Source organism: Mixophyes fleayi, chromosome 4 (genome assembly GCF_038048845.1).
Source record: "Mixophyes fleayi isolate aMixFle1 chromosome 4, aMixFle1.hap1, whole genome shotgun sequence".
Classification (NCBI taxonomy): Eukaryota; Metazoa; Chordata; class Amphibia; order Anura; family Limnodynastidae; genus Mixophyes; species Mixophyes fleayi.
Window position 1 is genome coordinate 144,516,503 of NC_134405.1, and position 19,561 is coordinate 144,536,063.

The following is a 19,561-nucleotide window of genomic DNA, read 5'->3' on the forward strand; positions in this document are numbered from 1 at the left end:
TCTAAGGCTAGCTCCTACTATAATAATTTTATATTAATGGCACTGTGGAGGCTGTAAGGAAGTCTAGTCTGTGCACTGAATGAAACAAGTAAAACAGGATTTTTGAACTTACCGTAAAATCTTTCTTTGAACACAAGTTGGGGGACACTGCTCACCTTGGGGTATAGAGGGCGCTGTGGTGGTAATGGCACTAAAAAAAAAACTTGCCTAGCCTGCTCCCCTCCCCTCTATGTCCCCTCCACAGGAAGAGCTCAGTTTATTTACTAACCAAGGCCACAAGAAAGGGCGAAAACGCAACCAACAGAAGACACAACAGAACTCTCAAAGGGTGGGAGTGCAATGTCCCAAAACTCGAGTTCAGAGATAGAGATTTTACGGTTAGTACAAACATCCTATTTTCTCTTTCATACTAGTTGGGGGACACTGCTTACCTTGGGGACGTTACAAAGCTGCCCCTACGGGTGGGAATACTCAAAATGAGCAGCACCGCATGATCGTCATAGAAAATCAGAAGAGGAGCCCAACATGATAGGGCTGCCAACTTCGAAACCTGTCTGGCTGAAGCAATGGCCAGCAGAAAGGTCACTTTCCACGAGAGAAGTTTTAAAGAAACAGAAACCAAAATGTTCAAAGGGGGACTTTTGAAGAGCTGAAAGAACCAGATTTAGGTCCCACGGAGCCACTGGCGGAACAAAAGACGGTTGTAAACGAAGTACACCCTGTAGAAACGTCTGCAACTCCGGTAACAGAGCGATACGTTTCTGAATATACACTGCCAACGCCGCTACCTAGACCTTAAGGGATGACAACTTCAATCCCTTGTCCAGACCATCTTGCAGAAACACTCTGGATAAACGAAAAGAATTAGTAGGCACTTTGATCTTCTCACACTAATATATATATATATGCTTTCCAAACGCGGTGATAAATCATTATCATCATCATCACCATTTATTTATATAGTGCCACTAATTCTGCAGCGCTGTACAGAGAACTCACTCACATCAGTCCCTGCCCCATTGGAGCTTACAGTCTAAATTCCCTAACACCCAGACAGACAAACAGACTAGGGTCAGTTTGTTAGCAGCCAATTAACCTACCAGTATGTTTTTGGAGTGTGGAAGGAAACCGGAGCACCCGGAGGAAACCCACGCAAACACGGGGAGAACATACAAACTCCTCACAGATAAGGCCATGGTCGGGAATTGAACTCACGGCTCCAGTGCTGTAAGGCAGAAGTGCTAACCACTTAGCCACCGTGCTGTTATGCATGTCTAGTTGATATCTAAATAACGAATGTCGAAATGTGTTTCCAAAGCACAATGTGATTTAATAGCCAAAAGTAGCAGAACAACAATCAGAATAAAATAAGTACAGCCGTTACTTATCGCAGGCGGCCTGGATCCAGTGTACAGTCATTCAGGTCTGAAGGCTGTGGTCAAGTAGACTGGTCACTAGGTCCAGAGCCCCTGCTTATATATAGTCAGTGAATACAGTAAAACAATGCAGATGATGTGGCCGCTTCTATAGATCCAGGCTTCAGGAGGGTCCAGTGTAATGCAGGTCATAGGCCTGTTCAAACGAAAATATCCAAAGGTGGGGGGTCTGCTCTCCAGGGGATGCACTCCGATTTTCCCGCCAATAATCCAATTTAAACTAGTCTATTTACATTACACATATCAGTTTAAACAGTATCATTTTAAACCTTTTTTCCCTATCATCGCTAACTAAAGTATGCAATGTGCGATCCCTTCGGCGAATGAACCGAACAACTGAGGATAAATAGGGGATTAAAATGATACTAAACATATTTCCTGTGACCTGAACCTTTGATTTCACGAACATGTATAGAACTTATAATATTAACCATAAATATTGCTACATTTTGACATAAATAACTATGTGTTGCAACTACAATTAATGTGTACTAATTACAAATGTGTATGTTCATGTGAATGCGTGTAAATTTGTAAAACTTCTGATTGCCACGTGTTGTGGCTGGATACGCTTCTCCACGCCGTAGCGTGCTCTACGCATAATTTTCAGACAAAGACGATCAAGTTTGCTAGATATCAATTGAAATGACTTTATCCAATTTGCTGACTTTGACAGTGCTGCCCAATGGTGGATGATAACTATTTTCTCGTCTGGTTAATGGTTTTAACCACTCTCTCTAAAAACCTTTTCTTTCCGAGAATCAAGGATTCAACATCCAAGCCGTCAAAGTCAATCGACCTAGGTCCTGATGAAAGAATGGACCTTGACTAAGAACATCCTTCCCGAGAGGTAGATCTGAGTACCACGCTCTTCTCTGCCAATCTGATGCCAGTAGAATCACAGGAACCCCTTTTGCTTCTCACTTTTTGCAAGATATGTGGCAGCAATGGAAGTGGAGAGTAAAGGTACAGCAACTTGAAGTTCAAGTGTAAAGTCATCATAGTGTCCACTAAAAATGCCTGAGGGTCTCTTGACCTGGCACAATTCCTTTCTACCTTGCGGTTGTGCCATGAGGCCATCATGTCTATTCCTGGCTGACCCCACCAGAGGACTATTTGAGAAAACACCTTCGGATGGAGCGACCATTCGCCTGGGTGAAGGGCATGCGAACTTAAGTAGTCGCCCCCCAGTAGTCCCAGTTGTCCACCCCCGGAATGAACACCACTGAAATTGCAGGAAACTGTTGTTCCGCTCATCTCATGATCTTTGACACTTCCTTCATGGCAAGAGGACTCCTTGTTTCTACCTTGATGATTTAAGCAAGCTACCGCCGTAGCACTGTCCGACTGTATTCGGATCGGCCGACTTTCCAGGAAGGACTGTGCTGAAATAGAGCATTGAATACTGCCCATAGTTCCAGAACATTTATGGGCCACCGTGCTTCCTCCAGGCTCCAAGTCCCTTGCAATCTGAGATTAAGAGTGACTGCACCCCACCCCAACAAGCTGGCATCAGTCGTTACCAGGGTCCAGTTCCACACCGAGAAGACACCCCTGTGATAGGATGTCCCTCCTCAGCCACCAAAGAGACCAGCACACAGCCCAACCAAATCGGAGAGCCCTGAACTAAAAATGCTCCAGACCCACCGCAAACTGCAAGAGACTTTGATAACCTGTCCATATCAGAATGTGTAGGTAAGTATCTGATATCCAGGGATTCTAAATACTCACCTTTCTTCATGGTATTTATCACAGATCTGAGGGACTTCATTTGAAAGCTGGGTACCCGTAAGCAGATGTTGAGGTCCCTCAGGTTTAGAATTGGTCTGAAGGACCAATCCGGTTTTTGCACCAGAAAAAGGGGAGAGTAAAAGCCTTGATCTCTTTGCCCCAACGGAAAAGGAACAGTCACCCCGGCATCCCAAATTGACTGTAATGCCCCCAGCAAAACCTGTCTTTCCTCTTACTCCCTGGAAAAAGGTGTAGTCATGAAACGTCGTGGAGGTGCCCCCTCTAGGTCCAAGATGTATCCCCTGGGCACTATACCTTTCATCCAGACGTCCTTGGTGGACCTGAGCCACCACTCCTAAAAGAGCAGTAGGCGCACTCCCGACAACAGAGCCCCCAGTGAAGTCATGCTGCTTGTTTGTCTGCTGGCTTAAGGGCGGGGTGACGACCTGTCCAGGTCTGTCTCTCTCTTTGCCCACCTCCCTTTGTAACCGGGGCTTGGCTTCTGGAAAAAGCACCTCTAAAGCGGCCGACAAACCGAAAGGAGCGAAAACGCCTCCCTTTTGCTTTGGGCGCAGCTACCGAAAGAAGAGCAATCTTCCCCCATGTGGCCTGAGCGATGAATTTGTCCAAAGGAGAACCAAACAAAGCCGCTCCGTTATATGGGACAGATTCCAAAGCTCTCTTGGAATTAGCATCCGCCTTCCAAGATCTTAACCACAATGTGCGCCTAGCTGCCACTGCTAAGGTAGAGGTTTTTGACAACCCCTGACCCGCATCCAGAACCACATCCCCTAAAAACTCAGCAACATCTTTAATATGCTCTGCCAGAGGAGCCAACTCAAGTGTAGCCACGCCAGACTGAATTTCTGCATGAAGGGTAGTGGGCCATTTTTCAGCACCTTTAACAACCCAAGTCACCATCACCAGGCGCAGGGACACCCCAGATGCTAAATAAATGTATTTCAAAATCTCTTCACACTTTTTGTCAGTACTGTCTTTAAGCAACGCTGCATTCTGCAACGGCAAAACAGTAGACTTCGTCAAGTGTGCAATAGGACCATCGACACTGGGACGAGTCTCCCATGATCCTGCATCCGAATCTGGAAAAGGGTAGAAAAGTTTGTATAGTCTTGGAATCTGAAAATTATCAGGCTTAAGTCTGGCCTCGTCCCAAATTTGCAACAATTTTGCAGAAGGAGGGAAGAAACCGTTCTTTTCTTTGTCCTTTTAAACATGGAGGTCTGTGATAAAGACTGTTTCCCATCCGATATGTTAAGAACCTATCGCACTGCCAGGATAAGGTCCTCAATGCCCTGTCTATTGGACATATCCTCCTCACCAGTGGACAAGTCCTCATAGTCAGAAACCTCTAGAACATCACCAATAGGCAGACCCAAGCGTTTACATAGTCCATCTGCCATGCTCGAATCAAAAACATATATCAGACCCTGGTGGGGACTGCGCTGCAGTGACAGCTCCCCACCAGCATAATATGCCTCACTACCTCTTTGTACAGAAACTTCTCCTCCAAATGCCGGCTGACAGGCTGGGCAACTGGACCGCAAGCAGCTCCGCCCCCACAGCAGTCACAGGCGACCGGAGTATGCTGTTGCTGCTCCCGGGATGGTCCGCATCACATCCCTGGAAGCAGCTGGGTCTGGGACACTACCGGAGTGCCAAGTCACTCTTTTCCCGGGAGCCCTACATAAATCAGGGGGGGCGGCACTAAAGTGCCTCAGGCGCTCTCCCTGAAGTAGCCACGGCGGTAACCCAGTGATCGACGCAGAGAAATCCTAGCCATCTGTAAAAAAATAAATAAATACAAAAAACTCTAAGACTAGCCTAAAAGTGGCCTACTCCGTAGACACTAAGAAACAAATCTGAGCTCTTCCTGTGAAGGGGGCATAGAGGGGAGGGGGAGCAGGCTAGTCAAATTTTTTAGTGCCATTACTCCCACAGCGCTCTATACCCCAAGGTGTGCAGTGTCCACCAACTAGTCTAAAAGAGAAAATGTCATAGCTTACCAACCATTCACCATCATGTTACTGCAATGTTTTTACCAGGCAGCCTTTAATATGTGGACACGAACACCAAGAAAATCCGTTATGTATTTATAGGTTTAATATACACACTCCTCAATTGTGTATGTGGAATACATTACATCGTTATTGATTCGGTAAACATTTATTCTGAGTTAAATACACATGGCAGAATTGTTGAAGTATAGAATTTAGAAATCTAGCACACAAGTAAACAAAGAAAAGTGATAGCGTTGGATAGCATCAGCTGTATAATTCTGATATGGAATGGAATCAGATCTCATCATAACGTATTACATGTAAAAACTAACATTGCTTGACCTTTTGGATATTTTGCAAACTGGTGCCAGGTTGGCAACCCTGCATGACCTGCCACTCCATCTCTGGATGGCACTCCTGAGGATTTAAGCAACCTGTCCATTTTGATCTGCTGTTGAACTCCCAGTTTCCTGTGCCAGCTAGTAGTGATAACAGATGGAAGGGAGTGAGATTCCTAAGCATGCAGATACCTACCACTGGAAGAGCCCGGAGTGCTGAACTGAGAGTTATCCAGGAACTTGCGTGGTGTAGACATATTTGTAACATCAAGAAGAGGAAGTGAAGAATCCTTTGCAAGCGAGCTGCATTAAAAGAAAACAAGTAAATTAAAGTTATTCATAAATCATCATCATCATTTATTTATATAGCGCCAGAAGATTCCGTAGCACTTTACAATTGGGAACAGAAATAAAACAATACTAGCTAATACATACATACGTAGAGGTAAGAAGGCCCTGCTCGCAAGCTTACAATCCTGTTTGTCCTTACTATTTCCAAGCAATATTGACATGAACGCAGTCAGCATTTATCAGGAGAGTAGCAGCCGTCAACTTTAATTTTAACATTAACTGTACTTTTATAATGGGTTCTGAAACGGTATGTCCTATGCAAATGATATAACCAGAGTAATGGATTTCTACATTAATAAAAAATTTGCTGAAAGAAGTGTGCTGTGATTTTCACACTCTTTTTTCGATGTATAAAACTATTTTCATTTTGATTAATGGTGAGCTATAAATATACACTACCATATCTGATTAAAGATTACGGATTACTCTATGTGCATTTACAAAGTATCTAGAGCAGCGGTGTTCAACACATTTGTTACCAGCCATATGACTAGCAGGCTGTTATGTGTCGGAGTCTCATGTGTTCTGAGCTATAAATGCCCAATGTGCGTCTGTTGCTAGGGGCAGCTGTATTGCTAAAGGCAGATAGCGACGGCGCTGCCCTTAAAAGGACCGTGTTACCTTTCACATCATCAGCTGACAGGAAAGTGTTGCGGGACTCGGTGACTGGCGAGTGCAAAACTGCTATCACATCACCCACAGCCCCACAAATGAAAATATGCAATTGCCTTCTCCTGTCAGCTGACAGAAAGGGTAGTCTGGTGGGACTGAAAATATCTGCACAGGAGAAGATGTACCCACAGATTCAGAGCAACAACGTCGGAGAAAAGCCAGGTATATCATTTAATATTATTATTTTAAAATATCATATTTTACATTTCTTGTAATGTGGCAACGGTCAACATTTTTAGTATCAACTACTGCTAGGATTCAATTGCGGAGGGACAGCGCTAATATAGAATAATAAAAAATGCTCAGTCACAAGTTGTATGGAAGTAGGCAGAAAACATAATATTGCCATTATGGTGCATTATGTTTCTGAGCTACTGTTTGTCCTTTTGGGGCTGGCCAATAAAACAACAGTTACAAAGACTAGAAACATTGTTAATTCAATAAATACTCTGAAAAATGGCTGTATGTATAGTAACTGTAATAACAAGATTGCATTTAAAGCATAGTTATTATCTCCCCTTAATTAACAGTTGTGTATGCTGCTGTGTTTATACTGTACATTGCGCTGCCTATATAAATACACTTTACTGGTAGTGCTAAACATATGTAGTCCAATTTCATGTAATATAATGCAGTTTAAAAGCACAATGGCTAGCTAAAAGACATTATGTAGATATCTCTATAGAGACATGCATGCAACATGTGTTTCAATGGTAGATTCTTCAGATGTGAATCTTCGTTAATTTTTTTTTACAGAAGTAAACTATCCTAATTGGTTATTATCAGACACTATTACATTATCATCATATAGAACAGTACAGATATTCCTGCAGCATATGTTCTGATTTGGGCCATGTTTTAAGTTGCGAATGTAGCAAAGAAGGAAATGTTTTAAGAAAACAAATTAAGGGGTAGATTTACATGCTGTTTGAGCTATACTGCCATTCATAACATAAGAGTAGGCACTACTGACTTGTGAATTTGGGAGAAATCATTTCCATTGGTTAAGGGGAAAAATGAATTTATTATTAACTTAAGGGGAAAAAATGTTTTTTTCATTATATTAAGGGGGTAATATTATTGCATTATATTATAGGACAAATTATGAATATGTGAATATATAATTATATTAAGGAGCAATATTATTTGATTGCTAATGGGGGACAATAATTATTTATTGTGCACAAATGTGGCACTATACATTGCCCCCACAATATAGTAATACAATAATATTGCACCTACTCAGACAATAGCGCTCAAAGAAATTTGCAAAGAAATGTTACTGAAATGCAAAAGGAAGAAAGATTACAATATTATTAAAGTTTTGCAAACATAGGGAAACTTCTCACTTTGGGTAGGTTGTTAAAAAATGTAAAATTAGCCATTATTCAGTTAAGGAATGCATTAGTGTTAAGTCCCAGAGTAAAAATCTGTGTTGGGCCAGAGTGGTATAAAAGTCTGTTACAGTGTGACCATATTGCAAGAGATAACCTAATTACTGGAGGAGAATGAGCTTCTGGGGGCTGATGAGAATGTGGCAGCCACAGAACTGATGTTGACGATACCGGGAGTAAAGCAGACTCAATGTCATCCTAAACAAGAGACCCAGGAAAAAAATGCCACTAAATACATTGTGCAAGTGGTACTACATAAATATATGTATTGTAGCTTGGGACACCCAAACCACCAACCAGCCCAAAAACTTGGAGAATATGCCATCTAATCCTCAGTCTCTATCAGATCAAATGAACGATCAGATCATTTGTTGGAGGGTAACAAAGATCCTGGGTGGGTATGTTTGTGGGTAATATCTGGAACAAATATAGACGTGTTAGGAATTTGCATCATGAAAGGAGCAACCAAAACATCAAACGCCTTTTCTGCATGTAATGCCATTATTAACCCTGGAGGATTGGTAGTATTAATTTAATGGACTAAGTCAATTGCCTTCCTAGCATTGACTAACTCTTGACGGCCAGGAACAGTCTCAACTTAAATGGGATGAATCAACCTGGAATGCCATACATTAAAACCTATTGGTTAATATCTTAGCAAAAATCTTCAGGTCAAGTCAAGAGGAAAATCAATCGGTATACACATGACTCAATGTGGCTATATGTTTGTCCTTTTCAAATATTACACTTGCCACAATATGATTGATTAGCTCTTGATCTAGACTAGAAGAATACATGATTGCACGATGTTGGATCGGTGTGCAGTTACCGTTTGATTACACTGATTAGGCACCTTAGGATCCAGGGAAAATTATGAATGAGAATGAAACGAACATGAAAAATAATCAATTACTATCTTATATCTTATGATGGTCCAAAAATGTTTAAGCTTCTATTTTATGGCAGAAATTGGCACTTTTTTCGAAGCAGTGTGTGTTAATTTGTTGTGAGAGTTTTCTTTTGTACTGTGTACTTGATCAGTTCTGTAATAGCTTCTTACAGTGCCATTCAAGCAGTCACACATAACACTATCCATTCTGATGAACTTGTATCAATACTAGGACTCCCCATTAAAATCATAAAATTCTATTACATGAAAGCGATACAATTATTTGTTGCACTTGCATTATTCTATGGTTTCAAAAGATAATTCACATGACTAATAGTTTATTATTTATATTTGCAGCGAGAGAGTCATTTATATGAGTAGCAGATACACTTTTGGGAACGTGACACCTAAAATTTAATTCACTATACTTTTATTTACATAAACAGATGTGATCATCATATCAAACCATTAGAAAATCTAAGGACACATATTAAACTTGTCTTGTGTGCTCAGCAAACATCCTCCAACATCTATTAGATTAGCAGCTCAGCAGATAGTGAAGAACTGGCTACATCAGCATTCTCTGCACTTGCCGAATTACTGATTTCTCTCGGAAAACTAAGGAATCTAAGCTCCAAAATGTGCTGACTGGTGACCTTATTTGGCCACACGATTAGTGAGGGTGATGCTCTCTAGAGGCCACAGACAGTCACCATGCCAATATGTTACAGACAGGGAACTATTACAGTAGGTCTGAAAGAGGCCACAGAAAAAACTTTTACCTCAATCCCCTAGTTTTACAGAAAGACAAGATACTTCTTTATTAAAAGAGAGGACTGTCCTCTGTCAGCAATGTGACAGGACAATAGCAAGTAAAGAATATATTGTGCAAAATTGGTATAGTGGACAGAGCTTACAAGTTTGAAATTGTTTTTGTGTATTACAAACGTATACTTCAGGAAGCACAGCTCTTCATTCTGCACCTTGCTTGGGCAGATGTCCAGCTGTTGTGGATTGGAAGTACTAATCAGGGTGACACATAAGGCAGTTGTGTAACACTCACCAAGATGGGGACCCCTGGTGAACTGTAAGCCAGGAGAAGACTGTGGTGACCCTATAAAAGGACTGTAAGAATAGCGAGGGGCATGACAATGAATGAAAGTGTGTTGAAGGAAGAAGAGTGAGAAAAAGTTTGCTTCCTACTTGATGGTGTCCACCACTATATATACAGCCTTAATTCTTAAGCACAGCTACAGTAAGCAGTTAGAAGGATTAATTTGTATCCTTTGTTCACTTCTATGAGTTTATGAAACCACTAATGTTGATGGAGATGGTAACACTATGCAAAACTGATGAGAGAGAGAGAGAGAGAGAGACAGAGAGAGAACAAATTCTCTACCACATATTACCCTTTAGAGTGAAGCAACATTTATAGCTTATAGACGGGGCTACATACTTATTGCATAACTGAATAAATATTTGGCTGCTGTAAATGATCAGAATCAAGGTCACTTTACCTGCCCCTGATCTTGTCCTTGTTCCACTGCCCTACGCGACTAGTGGATTTAATGTAAAGGTGACGGTGTAGCTCATCAATAAGAACTAAGTGCATGTTCATCTTCTTACTGTGAAGCTCCAGACGCAGGTCACTAAGTCCCTCTACCTGGAGTAGAGGTCCTTGTAATGAATCCACTGCAGACACCTAGACCAAAACAGAGATGTTGGCAAAATATATTAATGCACAGCATGCAACATACAGTTTTTTGGACAAGGTCACAACATAAATACTATACTACATATAATTTAACTTCTATATGTAAACTGTGAAGCTACTTTTTAACATTTAAAGTGAATGGGAGACTAGCCATCCGTGGATAGCAACCACATTTAAAATATCAATTCCATAAAAAAAAATATGTATAATGTCAACAGAATTAGTAATACCCAATCCTTAAATGGTAACTCCACACAAAACTTAAAATGTAGTTTTGGATGTAGTACAGCAAGTTATTCTAGAACTCACACTCCTTTTAATGGGGCTCCAGTGTTGCCCCAGACCCACTGGGTCCCAATGAGGTATCATAGGGTGCAGTAACGCACTCTTCTGCTCTATCAAAGAGTACCTTCTTTCAAACACACGTTCTTGACGCTGCTCCCTATTTATATGGAAAAGTCGTTAGTAAAAGAGATACACTGACAACAAGACTGTGGGCTAGATTTACTAAGGTGCGGGTTTGACAAAGTGGGGATGTTGCCTATAGCAACCAATCAGATTCTAGCTGTCATTTTGTAGAAAGTACTAAATAAATGAAAGCTAGAATCTGATTGGTTGCTATAGGCAACATCCCCACTTTTTCAAACCCGCAGCTTAGTAAATCTAGCCCTGTGTCTGTTTTAATCAAGTAAGCAATAGTAGGAGAAAGAAGCACAATATTGGACCACTAAAGACATCATGAGACCCACTGGATCAGGAGAAGTGAGGAGCCTAGGAGACTTTATGTTTTGAGTGAAGACGTCTTTAAGAGATGATGCACGTGACATAACATTACACAAAGATGTCCACTTACTAATCTGTGAAAACAATGAATAACTAATATACTAAATCGGGAGTATCTAAGGTCACCTCAACATAGGAACAGAGGTGTTTGTGACCAATATTCTAGCCACTCTCAACCCAGCATCAAGGGGCTGAGGATAGTACCTACGGCACTAGACTGTTCTTGTGCTCTCTTGTCCCTCCACACAAACAAAACAAAGAAAGGTGGGCATTTTCCAACTAATCCCAGCTCGCTCTGGGCTTCAATAGGGAGTGCACCTTGTCCCACACTTGACAAAGGGGGTTTACACATTCACTCTGCCCTTCAAACAACAACTGTGGGTACTGGGGAGAGGGGCAAGTAGACACTGCTTGCAACAACCCATTGTATCAGATAAGCTAGTTAGTGCACCCATTTCTAGAAAGGGGCCATTTCATTTGTACCCCATCATCAACATTTATTATTTATATAGTGCCAGCAGATTTTGTAGTGCTTTACGATTGGGAACAAACATTAATAAAACAATACTGGGTAATACATACATACATACATACATACAGAGAGCTATGAGGGCCCTGTTCGCAAGCTTACAATCAATGGGAGCCCCAAAGAAAACACACTGCAGATGCAAACTGCACCAGCTGACTCCAGAATAAGCGTTTTTTTTTTTTCCTAATTTCTACACAACACCATCCAGCTTTAGAGGATGGTGAGCAAATATCGCAGCATGAGAGACAAAGCTGGGTTTCTGCAATACCAATCGCTGCTTAATGCTGAACACTGCCACTTAGTGCTGATTTTAAACTTGGTGATGTTCAGTAATGACTGGCACTGAGTGCTTGGGCACCATGGTTTAGTAAACTACCTCAGCAATTTGCAGTGAATTACCACTTCTTAGTAATCGGATGTCAAAACCTAGAAAACATATTAACCAATACCAGAAGGACCAGCACAGAGTGCCACCAGATAAACAAGTTTTGATTTGCTTCTACAGACAGTCATGCATATCTGTCAGTGACGTGAACAACAACTAGTTAGAGTAAACACCCTTATACAAGCATCTTTTTTATCTGCTGGAACACTTTCATATGTCGTATGATAAGATTCATATATTCACTGAGCAGTTTATAGCACTAAACACCTAGATTAACACCTTCTCTCTGCTGTTTTCACATTTTCCTGCTGAAATATCTATTCCCATCCATCAGACCATACACAGGATTACTTACCTCAGTTCAGCTTCCTCCATTTTAAAGTTATCGCAAACAACTGCTCACGTGGATTGTGATGGCTGCGTTACTTGCTTGGCGCAGCTTGAGTTTTACTTTTCCTTCCCTGAATTCTTTAAACAGCCCCCTTCTTTGTCTACATCTCTTCCAAAATATCTGCCCCTTTCTGCTGTGTGCTCTCAGTATTTCCTGTGGGGGGTTGTGTCCTATAGTACCACAAAGAAGAGCAAGGGGAGCTGCAGTTGTTTGGAAGGGGGTAGAGCAGAAGTAAGTAGTCCAATGGCTGGTGGGGTAAAGAGGGTATTTATTATATCAGGAGGAGGGGCTAACCATGACATTTACAGCTTCAAACTGCAGAATACCGCTGATACAGAGTTTTCCCTTAATCAGGGGTAGGCAACCTGCAGCTCTCCAGGTGTTTGTGAAACTACAATTCCCAGCATGCCTTGCCACCTATCTGCTGGTTATCTACTGGCAAAGCATGCTGGGACTTGTAGTTTCACAACACCTGGAGAGCCGCAGGTTACCTACCCCTGCCCTAAATTGTAGGGTTACCCTTAAGGAGGATATCAAACACCTTTTTAAACTGAATTTGTAAAATATAAGTTGTACTAATTAGGAAAAACAATATTCTAATATTTGACTTTAAATGGTAGGGAAATTCTAGAGCTCTGTATAAGGACACAATGCAGTACAGAAAGCCAAATATGTATTTACAGATCATAAGGCATGTATAATAAACATGTGCTAATATATGTATGAACTGTAAACAGCCTTTAAAAAAAAAAAGTTCTGATATTAGCACTTCAGTGTTTATTAGAACAATTTTTGTATTATAAGAAATAATGCACTCTTTGTTGTAAATTATTTTGGATATTAGATGCTTCCTCAGATTTCTGGGACCTGTATAAAAACACTCTGACTGCAAACTTGTGCTTTTATATGGCCACAGAACTAAGTGACTTCTAATATGTACTGTATAGAACATACAGTAAGGAGAGCATTATTCAATTATATCATTGCAATATTTCAATCTTTATATAATGACAATTATGATTAACCAATAAGCCTTAAAATAGGCTGTTCCATCCAAAAACTTCTCTTTTCAGATATTGACTGTCAAAGAGTGTAAATATAATAGCTAGAGTAATTAAAACTACTCATCATCTTTATTCTGGTTAATATAAAAACTGGTTAGCGCAAAGGCAAATTATTTTTATTAACTTTTTGGCATTGCTGTAGAGCAATCAGGACAAAGCTAGTGGAAAGGGATCACTTGCCATGAAATTATAAGTGTTTCAGTCAGTGCTTTTATTAGATATGGTCATTTACTCACACTGTTGTTCTAGTTATTTTTAAGATTGCTTGAAGTTTATAAAAATGTTGCTTTGCTTTATCACAGAAGAACATGGTAGATAAAATTCACAAAATTTCCTTCTAATTACAAAAATATTTATTTTTAATTAGGAACCCCTTAAATGTAAATGGGCTTTCCACAGTCTTTTTCCCTGGGTAAAACCAAGGCAATATATTTTATTGTGCCATCTCATCAAAGAAGAGTACACCAATAACCTAACTCAAGTGGTTGAAAAATAAAACTGCAATGTCCTGCTAAACAAAACGCTATTTTAACAAGAAACCTCCATAAAATAATTTTACTTCAATTACAACTACAGTTTAATTAAATTTATGAATAATTGTGGAACAAAACCAACATCAGAAAAAAATCTAACAAGAAGAGACTAGAGCCATGGGCAAGCACTATAAAACTCTTGTAAACAGCTTTTTTTGTGCCAGACAAGGCAACTAACATATAACTTCTACCTAAGTCACCATGCAAGGACATCAAACTTAACATGTAACGAACCTTTGAGGTCTCATTTACACATATGTTCTGGAAATATAGGTCAATGGTTGTAAACGAATGACAAATTTGCCAGTCTCCTATAAATCATATCTAATAACTTACATTGTTAAAGTAAATCCAAAATTCTTCTCTAAGAAAGTCCCTTGTTCTAACCAACAAGGCCCCTCTGAATTATTGTTTTAAAATTTCCAATAAATCAACTTCATATAACTGAACAAATATTGTGTATCATCGTCATTTCTAAATTCTTCTCAACCTTTCGTTCTGGCAAACGATTGATCTTCTAATCCTTGAAGCAGGCTCTAAATCTCGCAACACTAGTATATGTCATATACTACATATCATCATCATCTTTTTATATAGCGCCACTAATTACGCAGCACTGTACAAACACGCGGAGAACAGACAAACTTCACACAGATATGGCCATGGTTGGGAATTGAACTCATGACCCCAGTGCTATGAGGCAAAAGTGCTAACCACTAAGCCACCGTGCTGCCCACATATAATTCATATACTTCTAATCATAAACATTGGTTTACAAGCATAAAAGTGGTAAGTTAAATAGATACAAGTTAATCAAACAGAAATCTGATTTCAGTACATGGACATTTACTGCTGATTACAGTTTAATCATGAAAGGCAAACTTGTGATCACCTTACGCTCTACTAAATTACATGAAAGAGCTATGTAGTGCAATCAGTAGGGCAACATTAAAAGTGAGCAATAACTAAATCTTCTATTTCAGCACTTCAGCTTAAAACTGCATTAACCTTCCACAATTACTTTCAAACCCATCTGCTAGTGAAAGGGTCATAATAAGAAGGATACCAAGAACACCACTATTTCAGAGAAAGCTAGATACTTTTTTTAATTAATCTCTATTCACTCAGATGAAATGTTCTTTATTAGATGAGCTAACAGTTGGGTGATCATGCTCTGGGGAAATACTGAGCGTGTTACTGAATTAAGTAAAAGCATGAGTGGACAGGGGGTCAAGAGTGTATGAATGCAAATGAAGGCAACCTATGCACAGATAACGGTAATGGGCTGCGATAAGGATAATGGAAACTGAAAGATGTACAGTGAAATACAGGGTGGGGTCTGCAATTATACATATAGCACCAGGGGAGTTTGTCAATGGTGCTAAATGGTGACACATATATGATTAGAAAAGTAAGATGAGCTAATGTTTGCTATATGAAAGATTATGGCTTTTCATGTATGACTTATTACTTAGCACTAAGAGAGCAAATAGTTCTAGTCGCAAACAGTTTTAGAAAAGCTGAAAAATGAGATGTTTCCAATGATTTAACAGTATTCAGACAAGTGTCTATAAGGCTGGATACACACGACAAAAACTTTTCACCAAGTTGTTATCACTAACGATTTTTTTTTTTTAAATCCAGTATTTTTATTGAAATTTTTTAAGATATAAACATACCAAACAACAAAAATAAAAGAAAAACAATCAACAACAATTTAACAGAATTAAATGGAGGAATTCACAAGATTACAATAAAGCATAATAATAATAAATGTGCTATATTCATTCAGGATCATACATCGCAAATGCTTATACATAAGTATGTTACACATGCAGGGTTTATTACATGGACTCAGATACTTATTATAAGAACTGCGGTAGCCATACATTTAAGTAAATAGAGCATCTGTACTAGATGACACAGGATAGAATGGAGACTCTAACAATCTGTACCATAGATTCTCAAATTTCTTCAGAGCCTGTCTGCTAGTATAAACAAATCTCTCGTGCCTTATGGTGGTATTGACCAGTGCCTTCCAATTTTTAACCGTGGGTCTCGTCGGGGCCAACCACAATCTCGCTATACAGACCTTAGCCAACATCAATAACTGTGAAATGTACATTTTTGTCAGTTTATTAACTTTCCCCTTCAATCGGAGCCCAAAGAGACAAGTGGCCGGTGAACTAAGAGACACTTCAATTCCAGTAACCTGAATACATCTCCTGATCCTTCGCCAGAAGATTTGTATACATGAACACTCCCATAGAAGGTGCCAAAAGTTAGCATTGATCGAATTGCATTTCGGACTGTTAGGGGTAACATCCGGGCGAAATTTTGCCAATCTAATAGGGGTAAAGTAGGCCCTGTGTAAGATAAACACCTGTATTTGTTGAAATTTTAATGATGAAGTATAACCTTTAGTACTGTCTGTAACCATTCCCCACTCCTTGTCTGATAAAGGGCCAATATCTATTTCCCACTGATTCCTCAAACCATCCAAATCATCTGCAGTGGATTCATACAGAAGACATGAATACATTCGAGAGATCAGACCTCTATAACCCAAGGCCTGTAATTGTTTCCTCAGTGGATCCACCCCAAACACCAATGTCTCCCCTTTAAATTGTGTGTTTAGGGCGTGTCGTAACTGAAGGTAAGAATAAAACATTGTTCTGGGTACAGAGAATTCCCCAACCAACTGTTCAAAGGATTTAAGTACATTTGTGTCATAAAGTTGACCTACCGACACCACACCCAACCGAGACCACTCCCTGGCCCTCTTCACTGTATTCAACTTCTCAAATTTCTTTGCCCCCCAGATAGGAGTACATGGATCAATGTCAGTTTGTTTCCTTATTTTATTACAGATTGTCCAAATCTTAACTGCCTGAATCAGGAGCGGAGGAGCCCGCCCGCATACCAAGCCGCCCCGCCAGCAGTGACTGTAAGGGAGTGTGATTAGAATTATATTGGTGTACCAACACCCAATGTAGCTCATGGTATTCAGGGTCCGAAACCCATGCCCTAAGGTGGACCAACTGAGAGGCAGAATAATATAATTTCAAGTTAGGAAGTGCAAATCCACCAGAAGATCTGGATCTATACAGCGAGCTGAGCTTGACCTTAGCCCTTCCCCCTCCCCAAACCAATAAAATCAAATAGCTATCAATGCATCGGAAAATGGAGGGTGGAATATATACAGGCGACTGCTGGAGTATATACAAAAATCACTAACGATTTTACAAATGATTGAAGTTCCAATCAGTCTGCCGATCAGTGCTCTTTCTCTGGTCCAAGAGGGGATGAAAAATAGCGGTTTGCCTATATACGTTACAAGTGCTGTTTTGGCAGTAACTGCCTGGTGCTGTGACAGAGGTAGTAGACTACATCCTACATGCACGATCCTGCACTGTGGGATTCCACTATGTTTGAATAATGAACAGCTACTTGAGTGAACTAACACTTTGTACATAAAATGGAGAATAATAGTGGCAAGATATTTATGATTAAACCTGCATTGGCACTATAGCCAACATATGCTTAAATGCAAATTTATGTTATACATGGATCAGCTAATTAAATAATGCACAAAGGAGTTGTCCTGCAGCATACTTGCTAAAACAATCATATGGGACGTATCTCTAACGGTATTAGGATACACAGTAATATTTTTGTCACACTGCATTAAATACTGTTAGTATTGCTGAAGCACACAGACAGACAATTCACGGGAAAAGGAATGAATGAATAAAAGAAATTGTATGACCGAAGAATCAGTACTTGCAACAGTGATAACATATCCGCTCTGAACTTTGGTAGAGTGAGAATAATTCATAAACGATAAATGACAGTTAAGTGAATTGAGAAATCGAGTGATTAAGCATAAAACACTATTAATTGAGGTATCGGATGTTTAAGCAAAACAATATGCTCACAGATACCAATCTTTGAATTAATACTGATCCAATACAATACTACCAGAGTGAATAGCGGAACACATAAAATATCTTTGAATGCTGATGAAATTCAGTATTTCATGAACAAATCCACATAGGCAATACAACCTGCATAGGTTTTAAACAATATATTAACCATACACATCAGTTGTGCAATCTAACATTGCATATCGTATTTGACCAGTAGCATATATAACAGAGACACAAGTAATAAAACAAGATATTTTGGATATCTTCACCTTAATATTAATTACAAATGTAAATTACAATCCTCGTTCCTGTCCAGTGTTATTTAGAGATGACTGCTCTCCAGAACGCCATATAAATGACACCCTTCTTCCAGCTAATCATGGTTAATATGATAGGTGCGGTAAAACGGCTAATTAGCACCCAGTCCTTCTCAAAACCACCAATTTACAGCTTTGCTCAGGGCTCTTGATAAATGTGACTTTAATTACTAATGCCCATGAGTTCACGTAAGTCAATGTAATAAAAGTGTTATTAGTTTGATGCCAGACATCCAGACTTTAGATGCTTAAAATGGCACATACACCGTCATTACAAGACGCTCGATATCACTGCACATTGTCTACTTAACATGTTTCTCACAACAAAAGCAAAAGGTTGACATATAGGTAAAAACTGTTGTCTGTTAACAGTATATGCTACACTTCATAACTTGGTTTACTTACAGTGGGAAAAAAGATAAAAGCAAAAGTACGATAACACTACTATATGTTATGTTGCAAACCACTATTTGGGAAGTATCGATTTTAAAAGGATTCACACATTGCTATATCAAACATTACACTGGCCCCTGGAGAGGTGCAGACACAGAGCACCAGCTATATCCTAATCCAGGAGATGTGTCATTACACCAGTGAATGCACCTTGCGCTCTGGCACTCTCTAATCATACCAACAGTCCAGTTAGAGAGGTGACGTCACGTGCAAGTGCTGTCAGATTCATGTGTCCCGGGCTGTGTCTTTACAAGACTGCTGCTGGAATCTCAGTCCAAGAAATGCTCATATCCCGGCCTGCTTAGTGTTGACAGAGCTCACGTCACTAAAAGGGGCAGACAAGCTGCAGCTTCACCGGGTCCACTAACTTCTGCAATATGAGTAAAGGGTGGTAGTGCTATGCTCATCACAACACTACCAGAACAATGCACTTTATGACTGGCAATGATATACATGCCTGTCTTTCCTCAGTTATATACAAACATTTGGGGGAAAAAAGATCATCAGGGTATACTTAGCATATGTCATAATCTCGGGCTTGATAGTTAATGTGGCTGTGACTTGCAACTAGAAAGAGGGAGCCGAATGAAAAGATGTAACAGCTGCATTTGCAAGAGGATACAGAGGGAGATGA

The 19,561-nt window shown here is 40.0% G+C and overlaps 1 protein-coding gene across 1 annotated transcript in view; it reads right to left on the reverse strand.

Moving 5' to 3' along the window:
- EXOC4 (exocyst complex component 4) overlaps positions 1-19,561 on the reverse strand; it is a 356,359-nt gene that overhangs the window by 318,565 nt on the left and 18,233 nt on the right. Inside the window, exons 4-5 of the mRNA XM_075208546.1 lie at positions 10,347-10,531; positions 5,720-5,826 (exon numbers count right to left, since the gene is read on the reverse strand). Coding sequence (XP_075064647.1) covers positions 5,720-5,826; positions 10,347-10,531 — 292 coding nt within the window. The remainder of the gene's footprint in view (positions 1-5,719; positions 5,827-10,346; positions 10,532-19,561) is intronic.